The sequence below is a fragment of the Onychostoma macrolepis genome, chromosome 15, assembly GCF_012432095.1.
Source record: "Onychostoma macrolepis isolate SWU-2019 chromosome 15, ASM1243209v1, whole genome shotgun sequence".
NCBI classification, from domain to species: Eukaryota; Metazoa; Chordata; class Actinopteri; order Cypriniformes; family Cyprinidae; genus Onychostoma; species Onychostoma macrolepis.
Window position 1 is genome coordinate 14,049,468 of NC_081169.1, and position 17,308 is coordinate 14,066,775.

The 17,308-nt window shown below is 34.6% G+C and overlaps 3 protein-coding genes across 3 annotated transcripts; 1 reads left to right on the plus strand and 2 right to left on the minus strand.

The window, feature by feature from the left end:
* Positions 1-18: 18 nt before the first annotated feature.
* Positions 19-11,253, minus strand: rnaset2l (ribonuclease T2, like). The gene is made up of 11 exons (XM_058799669.1): positions 11,209-11,253; positions 3,118-3,233; positions 2,887-2,980; positions 2,147-2,204; positions 1,935-2,002; positions 1,735-1,792; positions 1,583-1,650; positions 1,171-1,284; positions 1,047-1,095; positions 876-950; positions 19-318 (listed from the first exon to the last, which is right to left on the minus strand). The coding sequence occupies exons 2-11, from the start codon at positions 3,125-3,127 to the stop codon at positions 127-129; spliced, it is 786 nt and encodes a 261-aa protein (XP_058655652.1). The 5' UTR covers positions 3,128-3,233; positions 11,209-11,253; the 3' UTR covers positions 19-126.
* LOC131554365 (cytochrome c oxidase subunit 7A2, mitochondrial) lies at positions 8,948-11,391 on the plus strand. The gene is made up of 4 exons (XM_058799671.1): positions 8,948-9,091; positions 10,331-10,417; positions 11,050-11,134; positions 11,252-11,391. Exons 1-4 carry the CDS (start codon positions 9,077-9,079, stop codon positions 11,302-11,304), a joined length of 240 nt encoding a protein of 79 aa, XP_058655654.1. The 5' UTR covers positions 8,948-9,076; the 3' UTR covers positions 11,305-11,391.
* A 934-nt stretch (positions 11,392-12,325) lies between these two features.
* Positions 12,326-15,097, minus strand: chp2 (calcineurin-like EF-hand protein 2). The gene is made up of 7 exons (XM_058799670.1): positions 14,820-15,097; positions 14,320-14,392; positions 14,158-14,238; positions 13,579-13,703; positions 13,261-13,322; positions 13,059-13,181; positions 12,326-12,963 (listed from the first exon to the last, which is right to left on the minus strand). Exons 1-7 carry the CDS (start codon positions 14,884-14,886, stop codon positions 12,910-12,912), a joined length of 585 nt encoding a protein of 194 aa, XP_058655653.1. The 5' UTR covers positions 14,887-15,097; the 3' UTR covers positions 12,326-12,909.
* Between the last annotated feature and the right edge of the window lie 2,211 nt (positions 15,098-17,308).

Below are 17,308 nucleotides of genomic sequence, written 5' to 3' on the forward strand. Positions count from 1 at the left end.
AAATGCCCCAAGCTTAAATACTTTAGGAATTATATAACTTTTATTTAAACATATATGCATCATATCTGAGAACTGGAAAAGGATAGTCAAACATGAAAGCAGTGAAAGGTCTATAGCCTCAGCTTCTCAGTTACAGGGTTCATGAGGATTTTCATAGTTAATTGGAACATAAAAGATGGTGGTGTTCTTTGGACAGGGATGTCCTGTGCTGTTAATCCACGAAAAAAGTTTGATAGATTGCTCTTGTTCTTGTTTGGGGCATCCAAGGGTTTGGTTCCTGAAGAGATGAATCTTCAGCTGGATCCACGCTTCACGACCCTAAAAATGAAGAAAGAATATGCTTTTGGGTTTACAGTTGATTGTAATTACTTTATTTCTTATAATTTATTATTATTTAGCCTGGGTATTAATAGCCTTCAGATATTCCAGTCCTATTTTATCTGTGTATATTTTTAAGCAAATAAGCAATTTTTTGCTTCCATATGAAAGAAACACTCTGAGAATACGTTAAATTTATACAATGTTTAACAGCTGAATCATTGTAACTCGTCTTTTGAACTATTCATTAAAAGAACCGACTCATGAGAGTCGCTGTTCATTATTTGTTCGTGAATCAGACCAAGCACGCTGGGTTGTTTTAGCGCGACGCCCAAGAAGACAACTCACAGGAGACATGTGTCATGCCAATCACGTTCAAAAAAGGCTAATTCATATTCACAAAATATTAATATTATTTATTATCTAGTGCCATCTGCTGGACAGGAAGCAATGTACGAATGTGTTATTAGGCCTACACTTCAGTTGAGGATCACCTTGTATTTCTTTATATTCTTGACTGAATATAGTAAATATAATTTAACATTGAATTCTCTCACCTTGCTGTCCGTAACACACTGCAAATCATAGTTTTGTCCCAGCAGTGGGGTCAGAACACCACTTATGTCGTCATGCTGCAGATCACATCATGTTAAGACTGATGAACTTGTTGCTTCTCAAATGTATTAAATCCAAGACATTATGATACATAGCCAGTCCAATAAACTTACCTTGTATGACACATCACATGAGGTTTTGATTCCAGAGCTTTCCAAGATGCTACAAAAAATGAAATGGGGGAAACATGAGCTCACGATAAGATAATATCATGGTATATGTGCTAATAACACCCACTTATCAATGTCAAAGTGTTTCCGAAGCTTGACTGCGGCCTGGAAATAAAGAAGCGGTGAACCCATGTTCTCCTCACAGCCTGCACACGTTCCATGTTTAATCCATTCCTCCCTCCTGCCAAACCAAATCAAATCAATCACTACTGCTTTTTAGCAGTGAAAATATGTATGAGCTACCATACCAGACATTAAGTTAAAAATGCTCATTTTTCATTTTGTTCCGTGAAACACACACTTTCTCATAAGTGGCCTTTGTCAATTATGTATACGACGTGTACACTTTTTCAGTCATGCAAAACTCCTGATCATGCGGATAACTACTGGAATTGGATTTCGCTTGCAAATTCTCACTAGGCAATGATAAAAGCGACCACCTTTACTATGGAAACTGACTGATCATAGTTTGTGTTTACCAGAAGTAGAAGAAGTGCTTTCCTTTTATAAATGATGGCCACAGCTGAGTGAGTTCAGCTTCAATTTCCTGAACATAAACATAATGTTACATTTTATATTTGACGCTTCAAATAAATACATGCAAACAAACAGTGGGCGTAAGCATTTTCACCTGAAGATGCGGATGATATATTGGCCAACAGTCACAGCAGTGCCCAGTACGTGTAGGCCTAAATGTCATTCAAAAATTTCGAAATGAACAATAATGTTAGAAATAATAAAAGAAAGACCCATCAAAAATACAGAATGTTCCAGTGAAGTGTTCATTTTCAGATGAGCGGGAATGGGATCAACAGCCATTGAATTCCTCACCATAGGCCATGGATGGTCCAGTTTTGAACAGTCTGTGGTATTTTGCAAATGGTTTTGTTGTTAATACCCTGTGAGAGGACAGGAAAGACTGGTCATGTTAAGCTGAAGTAACATGAAAGGCAGAGATCACAACTGGTTTTAAACGAAGCACTGATATCAATATCAGTTGCTTCATATGCGACAGATTGCAATAAGAGAATACAAAGACATACTATACAGAAACTCCCAGGCCATTGAAGAGTGAGATGCATACAAGTCCAGTTGCATGAGCTGAAAATGAAAAAGCAGTTGTATTTTTTCTTTCCATATGCTGTACCTATCTCTTCTTCAGATTCTGTGCAGCCCTGCATTTCTGTTCAATTACATTCTTTTATTGTCTATTTAATTGTGTTCATTCGCAGTATTTAAAGGAATAGTTCACCCAAAAATGAAATAGTGTTTCTTCATCTGAAAAGATTTGGAGAAATTTAGCATTGAATCACTTCTCACAGAACAGCTGTAAACAAATATGTCAGTGGATTTTGAAGTGAGAGAACAACAAGGGAAGGACTTTCTAAAGGAGGAAGCTTTATTATGGATTATAGACTGGTAAATTTTGTTCAGAAGTGAGTTTAAAAAGCTAAAATGTCTTAATGATAGATTTGTTTATTATAAACGTGGCTTTTCACTTCACAAGATATTAATTGATGGAGTCTTGTTGATTACTGTGATGTTTTTATCAGCTGTTTGGACTCTCATTCTGACGGCACCCATTCACTGCAGAGGATTTACTGGTGAGCAAGTGATAATGCTAAAATGTAATGCTAAATTTCTCCAAATCTGTTACAATGGATAAAAAAAATTATTCATTTTGGGGTGAACTATTCCTTTAAATATTGATAGATAAATTACTGCTAGTCGATAACATGTGATGATTTATTAATTAAACAATATTTGAATGATTGTGTCTTACTGCCTCGTGACAGCCCCAGAACAGTGTCCATTATCATAAGTGAGGACCCAACCAGTGACCAGAGCAGCGGTGCAGGCCCAGAGAATGTGCTTATCTGAAACAACACAGCAGAATACAGTTAAAGAAAAATCTATGAATTCAAAACAACTGCAGTATAACTAAAGAAATTAGGTTCTCTATAGCTCTTGTAAATGCATATATAGATATAACTAGAATTATATAAATAACTACCGTAGCTCATGTTGATCCTGCAGTTCTGAGCTCCAGTGACAGAGTGTCAGCATCAGTTTCCTTTCCCCCGGTCTAATGCAGAACCGAAACATACCGAATGTTCTATGTTTGCATGCCTGAGAAAAAGGAAGTGATACTGCCATGCATTATGATTAAAAGGAGACTGGGGAGAATGCGAGAATCACCTGTGCAGTCTTAAATAATTGTGGCAATTGAAAAATGCAAGATGTTAATGATAATACAGTACCCTTTAATCCTGTAGTTTTAGCTCCATATATGAAAAAAAAGACAAAGTTCTGTAACCCACTTAAGGGTGAACAGGCTGATATGGCTCCTTTCTTTTAATCAAAATAAACAAAACAATAATTTTATATTGTTTAGCCATTCTACTTTTTAAAAATAATTACCTTGAATTAACCCTCTGGTTGTGTTCGGGTCAAATTGACCCGAAGAAGATTTTCTTTTTTCCGAAAATACTAGTTAACGTTATCGCATTGGACTCAAACTTACTGACTTTGTTCACATAGGGTATAAGTACTTCTCATAATTTTTTTTTTAATTTTCGGATTTTTTTGTGGGTTTTATTTCACCTAGTAACACTTGTTGTGTTCCCGGTCAAAAATGACCGGACTCCAAACAACTGCTTATAAATCTGTCATTATGCTATATTATCACAAAATATTGGATTCATTCTTTTTATCAACTTGTTTTCTTTCATTTAGGACTGGTTTTGTGTTTCTATTTGCATCTGATTAATCGTAAGCCTCATTTATTTGAGAGTAGGTACCTCATTTTTTGAGTGAATTTTTTTATTTTTATGAATAATTTTCACAATATTAAACGAAAAATTATAAAAATTTGCACTGTTTATCACACTAGTGTGCTTTAATGATTAATCAGGAAGTTTGGTTTTAAAAGCTTTTATTTTGTACAAAATTGAAAAAAGTCACACTTTTTGTCAACTTGTTATCTTTCATTTAGGACTGGTTTTGTGTTTCTATTTGCTTCTGATTAATCGTAAGCCTAATTTATCTGAGAGTAGGTACCTCATTTTTTGAGTAAAAAAAACATTTTTTTATGAATAATTTTCACAATATTAAACGAAAAATTATAAAAATTTGCACTGTTTCTCACACTAGTGTGCTTTAATGATTAATCAGGAAGTTTGGTTTTAAAAGCTTTTATTTTGTACAAAATTGAAAAAAAGTCACACTTGTCGTGTTCCCGGTCAAAAATGACCGGACTCCAAAAAATTGCTTATAAATCTGTAATTATGCTATATTATCACCAAATATTGGATTCATTCTTTTTGTCAACTTGTTTTCTTTCATTTAGGACTGGTTTTGTGTTTCTATTTGCATCTGATTATTCGTAGGCCTCATTTATCCGAAAGTAGGCACCTCATTTTTTGGGTGAAAAAAACATTTTTTATGAATAATTTTCACATTATGAGATAAAAAATTATGAAAATTTGCACTGTTTCTCACACTAGTGTGCTTTAATGATTAATCAAGAAGTTTGGTTTTAAATGCTTTTATTTTGTACAAAATTGCACAAAGTCACACTTGTCAAAAATGGCCGGCCATTGAAAGTGAATGGGGAAGAATGAAAATAAGAGAAACAACTACCGTAGTATTCAGGAGCATGTTGTGCTTGCAAACATAAAGGCCTTGGACCTGTGCGTGTGTGGATGCAGGTATACTCACGCTATCACACACACACACACACGCACACACACACACACATCTATGCATACAAACTATTGTGAGTATTATACCTATTTCATCCTACCCTGAACTGCATGCAATATGCTTTTATGAATCTGATATTATAACTCTCTCTCTCACACACACACACACACACACACACACACACACGTTTGTTTTTCTATACTTGTGAGGACTTTCATAGACTTCTATTGTTTTTATACTGACCTAACAATATTTTCTATTGCCCTACACCAACCCTACCCCTAAACCTACCCCTTACAGAAATCTTTTTGCATTTTTACATTTTGAGATAAACTTCATTCAGTATTTTTAATAATTTATTTCCCTTGTGAGGACCGGCCAAATGTCCTCACAAAGTCAAAAATGTTAGGTTTTACTATCCTTGTGGGGACATCTGGTCTTCACAAGTATAGCTAAACACACACACACACACACACACACACACACATATGCTCAAACTGCCTTGTCTTTGGCCTGCATTGACTTCAAAATAATCTTTTTCCCATCCTTTGACCAGAACGTTACATCAACTTCAGCTGGTCCCTCAAAATCAGAAGATTGCTCCTCTTCAGTTGTTGCAAGGTTTTCAGCTTGTTCAGTGATGTTTTCCTCTTCCAATATATCTTGCAATGCATCTTCACTGTAAGATTCATCTTCAGTTGTCCCTTCCTAGGCATTTTTATGCTCTAGCATTTATTTGTAAACTTTTGTCTACTCTGTGAGAACACAAAAGCCTCAAAACCTATTGTCATAATGTTTTGTCTAGAATGTGGTGAAAGAAAAGATTCTTTTGAAGTCAGTGCAGGCTAAAGACAAGGCAGTTTGAGCATGTGTGTGTGTGTGTGAGAGAGAGAGAGAGAGAGAGAGTTATAATATCAGATTCATAACAGCATATTGCATGCAGTTCAGGGTAGGATGAAATAGGTATAATACTCACAATAGTTTGTATGCATAGATGTGTGTGTGTGTGTGCGCGTGTGTGTGCGTTTGTGTGTGTCTGTGTGTGTGATAGCATGAGTATACATGCATCCACACACGCACAGGTCCAAGGCCTTTATGTTTGCAAGCACAACATGCTCCTGAATACTACGGTAGTTGTTTCTCTTATTTTCATTCTTCCCCATTCACTTTCAATGGCCGGCCATTTTTGACAAGTGTGACTTTGTGCAATTTTGTACAAAATAAAAGCATTTAAAACCAAACTTCTTGATTAATCATTAAAGCACACTAGTGTGAGAAACCGTGCAAATTTTCATAATTTTTTATCTCATAATGTGGAAATTATTCATAAAAAATGCTTTTTTCACCCAAAAAATGAGGTGCCTACTTTCGGATAAATGAGGCCTACGAATAATCAGATGCAAATAGAAACACAAAACCAGTCCTAAATGAAAGAAAACAAGTTGACAAAAGATTGAATCAATATTTGGTGATAATATAGTAAAATGAGAGATTTATGGGCAATTGTTGAGTCCGGTCATTTTGACCGGGAACACCACAAGTGTGACTTTTTGCAATTTTGTACAAAATAAAAGCATTTAAAACCAAATTTCTTGATTAATCATTAAAGCACACTAGTGTGAGAAACCGTGCAAATTTTCATAATTTTTTATCTCATAATGTGAAAATTATTCATAAAAAATGCTTTTTTCACCCAAAAAAGGGGGGGGGCTACTTTCGGATAAATGAGGCCTACGAATAATCAGATGCAAATAGAAACACAAAACCAGTCCTAAATGAAAGAAAACAAGTTGACAAAAAGAATGAATCCAATATTTAGTGATAATATAGCATAATGACAGATTTATAAGCAATTGTTTGGAGTCCGGTCATTTTTGGACGGGAACACAACAAGAGTGACTGGAGTCCGAACACAACCAGAGGGTTAAACATATTTTTATTAAATATGCACACAGTGGCATGTTACATAACGTGTTATATATATTACTTCACAAAGCAAAATGTCACTTAAAATTGCCTTTGAAAGATGTTAACAAACCAAATGCTACAGGAAACAGATTTAATAAAAATGTAATAAAAATAAAATATATTATTATTGAAGGTTTGTAAAAATTAAGTTCTTCTTGTGACAAATTAAATGCTTATTTGTCTGATGTGGTATTTCAATATTTCATTTTTCATTCTATTTTATTTTTTAACTTAATTCTATTTTATTTTTGAAGGTTTAGTAGGTAAAGTTGCAAAGTAACCGTGGAAAAGTCAAAATTGTTAATTCCAAACAAAATCATGACTTTGTTAATATTTTAAGAAAGATTTATCTGTTGTAGAAACTATGACCCACATTCTTGAGAATGTCTGATTTCGGGACAGTTATGAATTGTGTTGATATTAAATAATCTTTAACTTTAGGTGTTAGCAGTGTAGGACCTTTGAACAGGCTCTATTCATGACAAAATGCAAGCATAGTTTAAGACATTTTAAGGTGTGCTTAAGGTTATGCTTCAATGAATAACTTATTACAATATGCTTTGTACAGTCATGGCCAAAAAATCGGCACCCTTGGTAAATATGGTCAAAGAAGGCTGTGAATATTAATCTGCATTGTTAATCCTTGTGATCTTTTATTTAAAAATCACAAAAATCTAACCTTTCATTGGATAATAAGAATTTAAAATGGGGGAAAATATCATGAAATAAATGTTTTTCTCAAATACACGTTGGACACAGTTATTGGCACCCGTAGAAATTCTTATGAGTAAAGCATCTCTGAAGTATATTCCCATTCATATTCACAATTTTGAGCACAATTTTGGTGATTATGAACATGAAATTATCCAGCCATGGCTTCCTGTTTCACGGAAATATAAATAGGAGGGAAAACAAAGCCCAAATTCCCGTAATCATCCATCACAATGAGAAAAACCAAAGAATATATTTCTGATGTGCAGCAAAAGATAATTGAGCTTCGCAAATTAGTGAAGTGGCTTTAAAAAAAGAGCTAGAGCAGTGAAAATTCCCATCAGGGCAATAATTAAGAATTTCCAATCAACATAAAATGTTACGAAACTGCCTGGAAGAGGACGTGTGTCTATATCGTCCTAATGCACGGTGAGAAGGAGAGTTTGAGTGGCTAAAGACACTCCAAGGACCACAGTTCATAATCATGTTCATAATCACCAAAATTGTGCTCTCACCCCGGACACAACTTGTTTGCACTTCTCCCTTCAGCCAGACGCTACAGATCTCTGTGCACTAGAACATCTAGGCATAAAAACAGTTTTTTCCCCCATGCCATCTCCAGCCTAAACAGCTAACACATGAATCATTACCGGTGTTCTGTAATTCATTCTGTAATTCATTCTCCATCATTAATTATTGCCTCTTTCTCAAGTATTATGTAAATACACATACATATCTGTTTATTTATACAGCTGTATATAGAGTAAATAATGCACAAATCTGTACATAAATCTACTGTTCCAGATTCATACTTATTATTATTATTATGATTATTATCCATTGTTAAGTCTTACTATTTAAATGTTTTTTCTGTTCTCATGTCAGATGTGTTTGTATGTATGTATGTACCAGGAGCACCTTAAAACCACAACAAATTCCTCGTGTGTTTGCGCACACCTGGCGAATAAAGCTAATTCTGATTCTGATTCTGATTCTGAGTTGGAGAATTGCAGAAAATAGTTGAGTCTCGGGGTCAGAAAACCTATAAAAAAAAAATTGTCAAACAGCACCTCCATCACCACATGTTGTTCAGGAGGGTTTCAAGAAAAATTCTCCCAGCTCATCCAAAAACAAACTCCAGCATATTCAGTTGTCAGACACGACTTGAACTTCAAATGGGACTGGCTTCTATGGTCAGATGAAACTAAAAAATTAGCTTTTTAGCTGCAAACACTCAAGATGGGTTTGGTGAACACAGGGATAAAAAGTACCCCATGTGTACAATGAAATATACTGCTGTATTTTTGATGTTGTGGGCCTATATTTCTGCTGGACGTCCTGGACATCTTGTTTAGACACATGGCATCATGGATTCGATCAAATACCAACAAATAAAAAATCATTAAGTGACTGACTCTGTTGGAAATCTTATAATGGGCCATGTTTGGATCTTACAACCGGCTGTTCAGAGTGATCTTTCCCCTCCTGACTGCCTGGCTCTGGTTCAAAAGCTCTGCAATATGTGTGTGTCCTTGTAAGGGCCCCGACTAGACAAGAATCAACCAGCTCAACAGAGAGCAGCGTCGGACATGAGGCATTTACTGGTAAATCCATTGCTGTTCTTCTTTATTCTTCCATAGTCTGTGACATAACAGCTGTAGATGTGTTAAATCAGGAAGAATCTACTCCTAAAATACTTATGAAACAGGAACTATGCCATACAACGATACTCTATCGTACTGCAAACATTGCTCGGGAAAACTGGTTATTAGATGGTAATCTTGTATTTGATGCAAACAGATTTCGAATTTGGTTAAGTTTGAAACACTGATTGCTGCTGTGGGTTTTGAATGACTGACTGCCTTAAATGACCTCTAAAGAAAACACTCAGTCATTCAACAGTTCTCTGATACTGAAACTCATATGAGCAAACGAATCAGTGTGTTTGTTCTTTTATTCTTTTATTGTCTTTTTGATTGTGAAAACAAATCTGTTTTAAAAAACCTAATCAGAAATCAATTTTAGTACTCTACAGGGAATCAAACAGTCAGAACTTCTTGAGTTGAATGTGTTTTTATATGAAATGGACATAACTGTTTGTTAAACGGACACTGAGGAGGTCATGTCACCATTAGCCTCTCCACATTTAGCATGCCTACATGCAGAAAAACACACACACATGCTGGTGGACAGTGAAGTAAAAGGGGCGGGACGTTCTTAGCCCAACCCACCAGTGTGTATTACGATCTGATTGGTTTGCTCCAGGTGCTGCGGAGCAGCAATTGGCTAAAACCACAACTTATTTCTGCTCCACATGAGCTGGGTTGACCTTCAGAACTATAAAATGTTACATTCCTTTCACATGTTTTCTTCTACTTAACTTACTTGAAATATAGCAAAGATAATCAAAATATTCAGGTGTGGAGTTACTTAATCTTCTGTTTGTGGTCTGTGAGTCCCAAAAATATACTTAACCCTGACTCAGGTTGATATTTCAATAATTTTCCTTATCTAATGAGAAATACAAACAAAATTGACATTAATGTAAAAGTTAATGGTATAAGCCATTTTTGTGTGCGACAGATATGTTAGCATGTTTTAGAAGCTACAAACATGTTGCTAGCATGTTTTAGCACATCACTAGTGTTTTTTTAACGTGATTCTAACATGTTTTAGCATTTCGTTTGCATGCTGCTACCATGTTTAGGCTTCCATTTTAGGTGCTGCTAACATATTTTAGCATGGAACTAGCATGTTTTAGCACATTTGCTATTGTTTGTTTATAGAATGAATGTTTAATTGACATGACTGGACATCACTGAATGAAACTTTGGTTATTTCAGAGTGTTCCCCGGCTAGCCTCAAGGGCTTTCAGCACAACAGTCCGGCAAATGAAAAACAAGGTGCCAGACAGACAGAAGGTTTTCCAGGTAAGAAGAATTTCAGACTGACATGATGTCAAAAATACACTCTCAAAACATAAAATGTATTAATCTGTTTAGATGACGTGTGCACTGTGCTCTGATTTACATTTGCACATTTCAGAGGTATCATTCACTCAATAATCTTTATTTAAAACTTTTACAAAAACCTTTTCTTTTTTTTTTTTTTATAACTTTTTAAATAATGTTGGTAACCAACCAGTTTCAGTTCTCATTGACTTCCACTGTATGTACAAAAAAGACAACAGAAATCGAAACTGGTTACCATGTAAAATAAATAAATAATTAAATAAGAATATATTACATATTAATCGTTAATCACTGTATAATAAATAAGACCTTTATAAGTTATTACTAATTTAGAATAAATAACAACTTATAAATATATATTATTTATTATATAACCAATTAATCAAATAAATCAATAAAGAACTATATTAATTATTAATAATGTTATTCTTTGTGTATCTAATATGAAGAAACATTATATTTATATCTGCAAAGATTACTTTCGCACAACAAAAAAGACTTTTAAGTTAATACAACTATACAAATTTGATGTTGCATTGTGGCCATACATGGAGGGATGACATCTCCTTTTTATTTATCTACACTTACAGGAGGATAACGGCCTGCCAATCCACATTAAAGGAGGCACCACTGATGTCCTTCTGTACCGTTTGACCATGACCATCACAATAGCAGGTACAAAACCCTTCTTGTCAGTCATGAAAACTTGGATTACATTTTTTTAATTTAGCTTTATAAAATGTACATACCAGTATTAAAAGACGTCTTCTCTCTCTTTGTGGTTCTCTTTAGGCACTGGCTTTTCCTTTTACTGGTTGCTGTTGGCCTGTATGCCCAAGAGTTAAGCATAATAACTTTAAAACTGCATGATGCTGTACAAATCTATTTCATTTCAAATACCTTAAACAATAAAACACATATGAAACATTAAACCCTACAACTAGTGTTTGGTCACTACACACTACTGTTCAAAAGTTTTTGAAAAAAGTAGCCTATTTATGTACTTGTAAGAAGCACTTATGCTCACCAACATTTTAAATGTCTTTACTGTTCAATTTAATGCATCCTGGCTCAATAAAAGTATTAACGTCTTCCAAAATCTTGCTGACTTCAAACTTTTGAATGGTAGTGTATGCAACAATATGCATTTGGCGCCACCTAGTGCCTACAACATAACACAATTTATAGGTTGCTCAGATGTATTCAAAAATGATTTGTGATCTAGCTGCTTAATACATTTCAAACTGAAACAAAAACTGCTTATTGAATTGGGTTTGTGCCAACAATTTTTAAAAACTTTGGTCCAAAAAGATACCAAACAATACTTTGTTTGTTTGTACAAAATTATTTAATATCATTCTTAAATGTCGGTTACATTTCATACAAAGATGAAAAAAGCCCTTTTTTAGTGGTTTTGGTACAGCATGCATAAGTGCAGTGCAGTGAGGTAGCCATTCTTCTCACTTGTAGGTAAAATTGCATGAAGCATAGCCGCATTGAAAGACTAACACATTTTTCGAGATGTAAACGACAGAAAAAAAAATTAAGTTTTTAATCAGGATTCAGGATAAATTTACATACATTAAAAAAAGCATCATGCAACTGAGATGCTAAAAAAACTCTACTGAGATGAAAGTGTACACATCTAATAAACCTTAAAACTTGGGAAATCTTTATCTTGAGATTGTCACTTCACAGAGAGGGAAAAAAAAAACGTTTTTCCCACATATGGTGACATATGACAATTCAACACTTTGCATTCTGAACATTATTACAAACTCTTTCCAGCTAGTTATAATTATATACAAAATTAACCAATCAATTCAGTAAAATTAATTCATTATCAAGAACCAGAATGCAAAAATCTACAGGGGTCGGTAAGATTTTAATATCTTCTGCTCACCAAGGATGCATTTCTTTAATCAAAAATAAAAACAGTAATAATGTGAAATATTATCATTTATAATAACTGTTTTCATTTTAATACATTTTAAAATTCCGATGATTTTCAGTGTCACATGATCCTTCATAATTCATTCTAAAATGCAGATATGCTACTCAAGAAACATTTCTTATTATCAGCAATAATAATAATCATTAATTAATGAATGACATTTTTTCATTATTCTTTGCTGAAAAGAAGGTTCAATTCATTTGAAACACAAATCTTTTGTAACATTATGTCTTTCCTGTAACTTTAGATCAATTTAACGCATCCTGGCTGAATAAAAATCTTACCAACCCAACACTACTTCGGTAAACTTTAAATTACTTGTCAATGTGCAGTTTTTATGCAGACATTACCAGTGCATTAAATTCCTGTTAGACGGACAAACACTGATCCCGTCATACTGTCCCAGGACATCATTTCGGACATCCCTTCCATTTTCTGAGGCTTGGAGAGAGAGACGTATAAGGTTGGTGTACAAGCTTTCCCATGATGCTCTAGTCTAGCGCAAGAAGCGAATGCTCATCTTGTGGTCAATGTTGACCTTCTCCAGAGACTAAAACAGGTTGAAACAGGTTAGCAGTCATTTTCCATCAACATTACAACATGTGCTTTTATCAAACATCGTACATGCAGAATTTTAGGTGATACCTTACGAAACTCCTCAAAAGATATTGCGTCATCACGGTCTAGATCTGCTTCCTGTATAGTACGGTCTGCTATGCTCTCCAGCTGCTCCTCTGTCACCTGCATCCCCAGCATGGCCCGGAGAACCTGTCAATGGTCAGCCTGCTGTCAGTCTTATTCAGCTTGTGAGAAAACAGCTGAAAACATGAATGAAGAAGCAAGTGACCTTTAAAAGCTCATCTCTGGAAATCTTGCCATCCTTGTCTTGGTCATACAACTGAAATGCAACTAAAGGAATGAAGAACCAGGCGAGATTTAAAGGAATAAGATTATTTCAACTCAAATCAATATCTCATGTCCATTTATTTATTTATTTGGTGAATAGCAGTAAAATGAGCAGGATATTGTTCAGTCAGTTGGTCATTATCGTGAAATAAATGTGATAATGGCCATCTGACTGTACATTATCACTAAAGTAACATCGCCCATTCCATTACTGAGAGGACGTGGTTTATCTACGGAGTACAAGCAAAAGCAAACATACATTTGAGTTTGTTGCTCCTGCTATTGATGGGTTCAAGAGAATTGGGCTCTTTGGGTCGGTCCTTGTCAACAGGCCGGAAATGAGCCAGGATCTTCACAAAAGTGTGGAAGTCCACCGTTTCCTTCCTGAGAGTAACATGATTATTTATGACTTCAAGACACAAAGGTTGGTCGTTTATGATTTTGGTTACTAGAAAGACCTTTTTGAGAAATGTATTCATGCATGCTTTATCTTTCAGAACTAATTTCCTGATCATTATGCAGCTTATTATTGTGAAAAACCACTAACTTAGACTGGAAAGTGTGTTTGACCTAAATGCAAATCGGTTAACCACTATTTTATTTTTAATGAGTCATTTAGGGGTGGGGTTATCTAAAAAAAAATATATATATATATATATATATATATATATATATATATATACCACATTAACAGGTTGACATGGAAAAACATTACACAGACAGTTCAGGACTTGCTACAGAGTTTTATGTTAGAATCCAGTATTCAAGACTTCAGTGTGAACATCAATTACTTTCACTCTCCTAAAGTTTGTAGCTCATGCCAAGCAAGATTCATTACCCTGGGGAGAAGAAGGCACCTATTATTCTGTCTCCTATGGGGTTCATTGCCAACTCCTTTATGGCTCCAAAATCCTGGGGACTACGTGAGAATGAGACAAGACGCATGGGTTATGTAATTACAAAATACATCTATCCCATCATGGATAAGACATAGTCTCACCAGAGATAACCTCGTCCTTCTTTATCCAGAGCTTTGAAGCGATCATGGAGGCGAATAATGTGGGCAGGCGAGACTGGAAAAGAGAAATCACATTAATTATGAAAATGCTTCACTGGAGCCCTGAAGAATCATGACTCAACAAACGAGTTCAACTGGACCGTAAACAAAAATGAATTGACAATTTAATCGATTCTCCTCTGCAAGCAGCTTCACTGATATTCATAAGTGCATTTTTATTTTTTAATTCTTCGACATATACTCATAGGCTATCTTTTTGTGCAGTGTATTTGAGTAACATTGGTTTGTAACTGGAGAGCAAATTCTCATAAACACCTGTCACTGTCAATCTAGGACCGTTTTCGCTTATACGCCTGAGAGTTACAAATAAAAGCGGCAACAAATGTGCAGGAAAATGTTAATTTATACCGTTGTTTACTCGTTCAACCGCGACAACAACAATAAACCAGTAACAAAACACAATTGTGTCAAATGTCACTCACAGCCAGTCTCTTGCATCAGCACCTCGACGTTTGGGATTTTCAATAGGGTGGAGTTCGTCGAACCCATTTTATATAGTTATGTATCGACAGCTTTCAAACATTTAGCCCATATCCAGAGAACCTGGGAGCAAAGAAGGATGAAAACTAAGAAGTCACGAAATTAAAAAAAATCAGATTTTAAACGTTGAGAAATGTTCACGGAATGTCCGCCGTTGCTTTTTCTCGTGCTTAAATAATACACGCTCTGTTTACACAGATTACAACGCCCACTACACTAATGAAATCTGATTCTTTTGAGTCGAATCTTTTTAATGACTCCTCAAAATCCGTCTGAGCGGTTGAAAGATTCATTTGGGCTATGAACTGAATCACTTCGAACGTCCTATGTAATGAGCCAAGAACCGTAATGGACTAATTTCCAAAATGTCAAAAATAAAACGTACTGGAAATATTTGTATCACGTGATTGCATGAATATGTTTTATCAGACAAGACAATTTTGTACAGTGTTGTAGAAAAGAAAATTAATTTTAGATTAATCTATGTTTCGGAACTAAATCATTCTTGCGACTGAATTTGAACAAACATTCTTGAAAATAAAACTAAAAAACGTTATAAACAGCAAAATGTGTCTACATAAATGTTTAATATCCGCTTGTGCTATTTCGGATACAACGTGATTACGTAGTCACGTACAGCATAAAATGAATCATAGAACCGGTTCTGCGAAATTGTTCAAAAGAACCGATCAGCTGAAATGAGTCGGACTTCCCATCACTTCACACAATGGCACTGGTATGAATGTATTTGTTCATAATAATTGCATTTAATCTATAACCAATAGCATGTTTATTTTTATTTTGTTATGCCAATGTGATCCGTATATTTTGCAATACACCATGTATTTTTTGGATGGCAGTATAGATGAATCACTTTATTTATTTATTTTTAGAAATACTAGGCCTACACCAAAAATTTCAGTTTGTCTCCGCATATTTAATAAACAATTTTTTTGTGAACAGAGTGCATTTGCTAGAGTTTATAACAAGCTCAGTGCCTTTTAATACACTGGATGGCGCCAGAGTCTTTCACATGAAATGAACGTCCATCTACTTTGGTCCACTGTCTGTACAGTTGCCTGTTTATGTAAAATATTAAAATATTACTGTAAGATGTTCCTCAAAACAATTTATTTCGTTCAGTCTGCATCTTTAAAATAACATATTTCCACTGATGCTATTGATCTTATTGAAGCAACACTGTCATAGGAAAGTGTGACTGCTGGTTTTAGAGCTTGGTGTCTGTTGCTGAGTAGTTACCTTAAAGGCAAATTGCTGGGGAAAATCCAAACATCATCTAATCTTTTTGAAATTCTAAAGTAAAAATCACTTGCTGGTAGATAAAAGTATCAAAATAGTAACCAAAATACTAATTAACTTGCCAGAAAGTTTCACATGCTTCTAAAATCTCCACATACAGATGCTTTGAAGGAATGGCATGTGTGGACAAGAAACTCTGACACCTCTGAAAAAAAATAGGCAAGGATTTATGGTATTTGGCAAAACAAATCATCCATTGCCAAATCACACATTTTGTGCCAGTTAGAAATACATTCACTTCCAGGTCAGGATGTGTCAAAAATACACAGGTTTAGCAGCTTTCCTCATGTCTTATGAACTAGAAATATATGGGATCTGATCTGAAAGAAAGAAAGAATATTCTGGCAGTAATACACAAAATTATGTCCTCAAATACAAATACTTACATATTAAACACCAGGAGAATCTTTGCCCTGAGGAAAGTTGCAATAATAGTTTTGAAGCAATCTATTTACTAATACTTCATAGCAATATCATAATGAGAGAGACAATTTTATATCTCTTGGCATGCTTTTCATTGCATGCTTACAGGGTTTTTTTATTGCTCTAATAATGAGTTCTGACATAGTTTTGAAAAAACAAAGCTAGTTGTGAGGTCTTAAAAGAACACATTTAAAGTCGCTATGGCTCTGAAATGTTCACAATGCATTTTTATTTGATCTTTGTTCTGCTGCAATGCAACTTTATTCATTTAAAAGCCATTCATTTTATTACATTTCTACACTCCTTATATGTTCTATTAAAAGGTCTTTATTGCCTTGCGTCTGGTAAAATGCAGTTTTAAAATTGTGAAGTTGGCAGTAGTGAAATTCTCTGTGAACTGAACATACCATTCATTCCCTGGTGGGCTTAATTAAGAATACATTCCCGTTGGAAGCCATTATTATCACCAGTTATATGTGATTAGAGACCTAACTTAATCCCCTTTATATACACATACTGTAACTGTCTGCTGGAATGTTTTCTAACAGGAATTTAACAGAGTTATTAAACTAAACCCATAAACTTGAAACAAATGACAAATTAACTGAAATATAATACAACATTTAAAATAAAAACTTATTTAATCACAGTTAGCTGCATGCCAAGAAAAAAAAAACTTAACTTGATG

Excerpts from the sequence above, each read along its gene's own strand:
- chp2 (XM_058799670.1), bottom strand. The coding sequence starts at position 14,886 with ATGGGTTCGACGAACTCCACCCTATTGAAAATCCCAAACGTCGAGGTG. Across the intron at positions 14,239-14,319 it reads GAAGGACGAGGTTATCTCTG|TCCCCAGGATTTTGGAGCCA; the intron begins GTGAGACTATGT and ends ATTCTCACGTAG. Across the intron at positions 12,964-13,058 it reads CTTTTGAGGAGTTTCGTAAG|TCTCTGGAGAAGGTCAACAT; the intron begins GTATCACCTAAA and ends AACCTGTTTTAG.
- LOC131554365 (XM_058799671.1), top strand. Across the intron at positions 10,418-11,049 it reads ACAGACAGAAGGTTTTCCAG|GAGGATAACGGCCTGCCAAT; the intron begins GTAAGAAGAATT and ends CTACACTTACAG. Across the intron at positions 11,135-11,251 it reads CATGACCATCACAATAGCAG|GCACTGGCTTTTCCTTTTAC; the intron begins GTACAAAACCCT and ends GGTTCTCTTTAG.
- rnaset2l (XM_058799669.1), bottom strand. Across the intron at positions 2,003-2,146 it reads GGCCTGGGAGTTTCTGTATA|GGTATTAACAACAAAACCAT; the intron begins GTATGTCTTTGT and ends GTCCTCTCACAG. Across the intron at positions 1,096-1,170 it reads AAACACTTTGACATTGATAA|CATCTTGGAAAGCTCTGGAA; the intron begins GTGGGTGTTATT and ends CATTTTTTGTAG.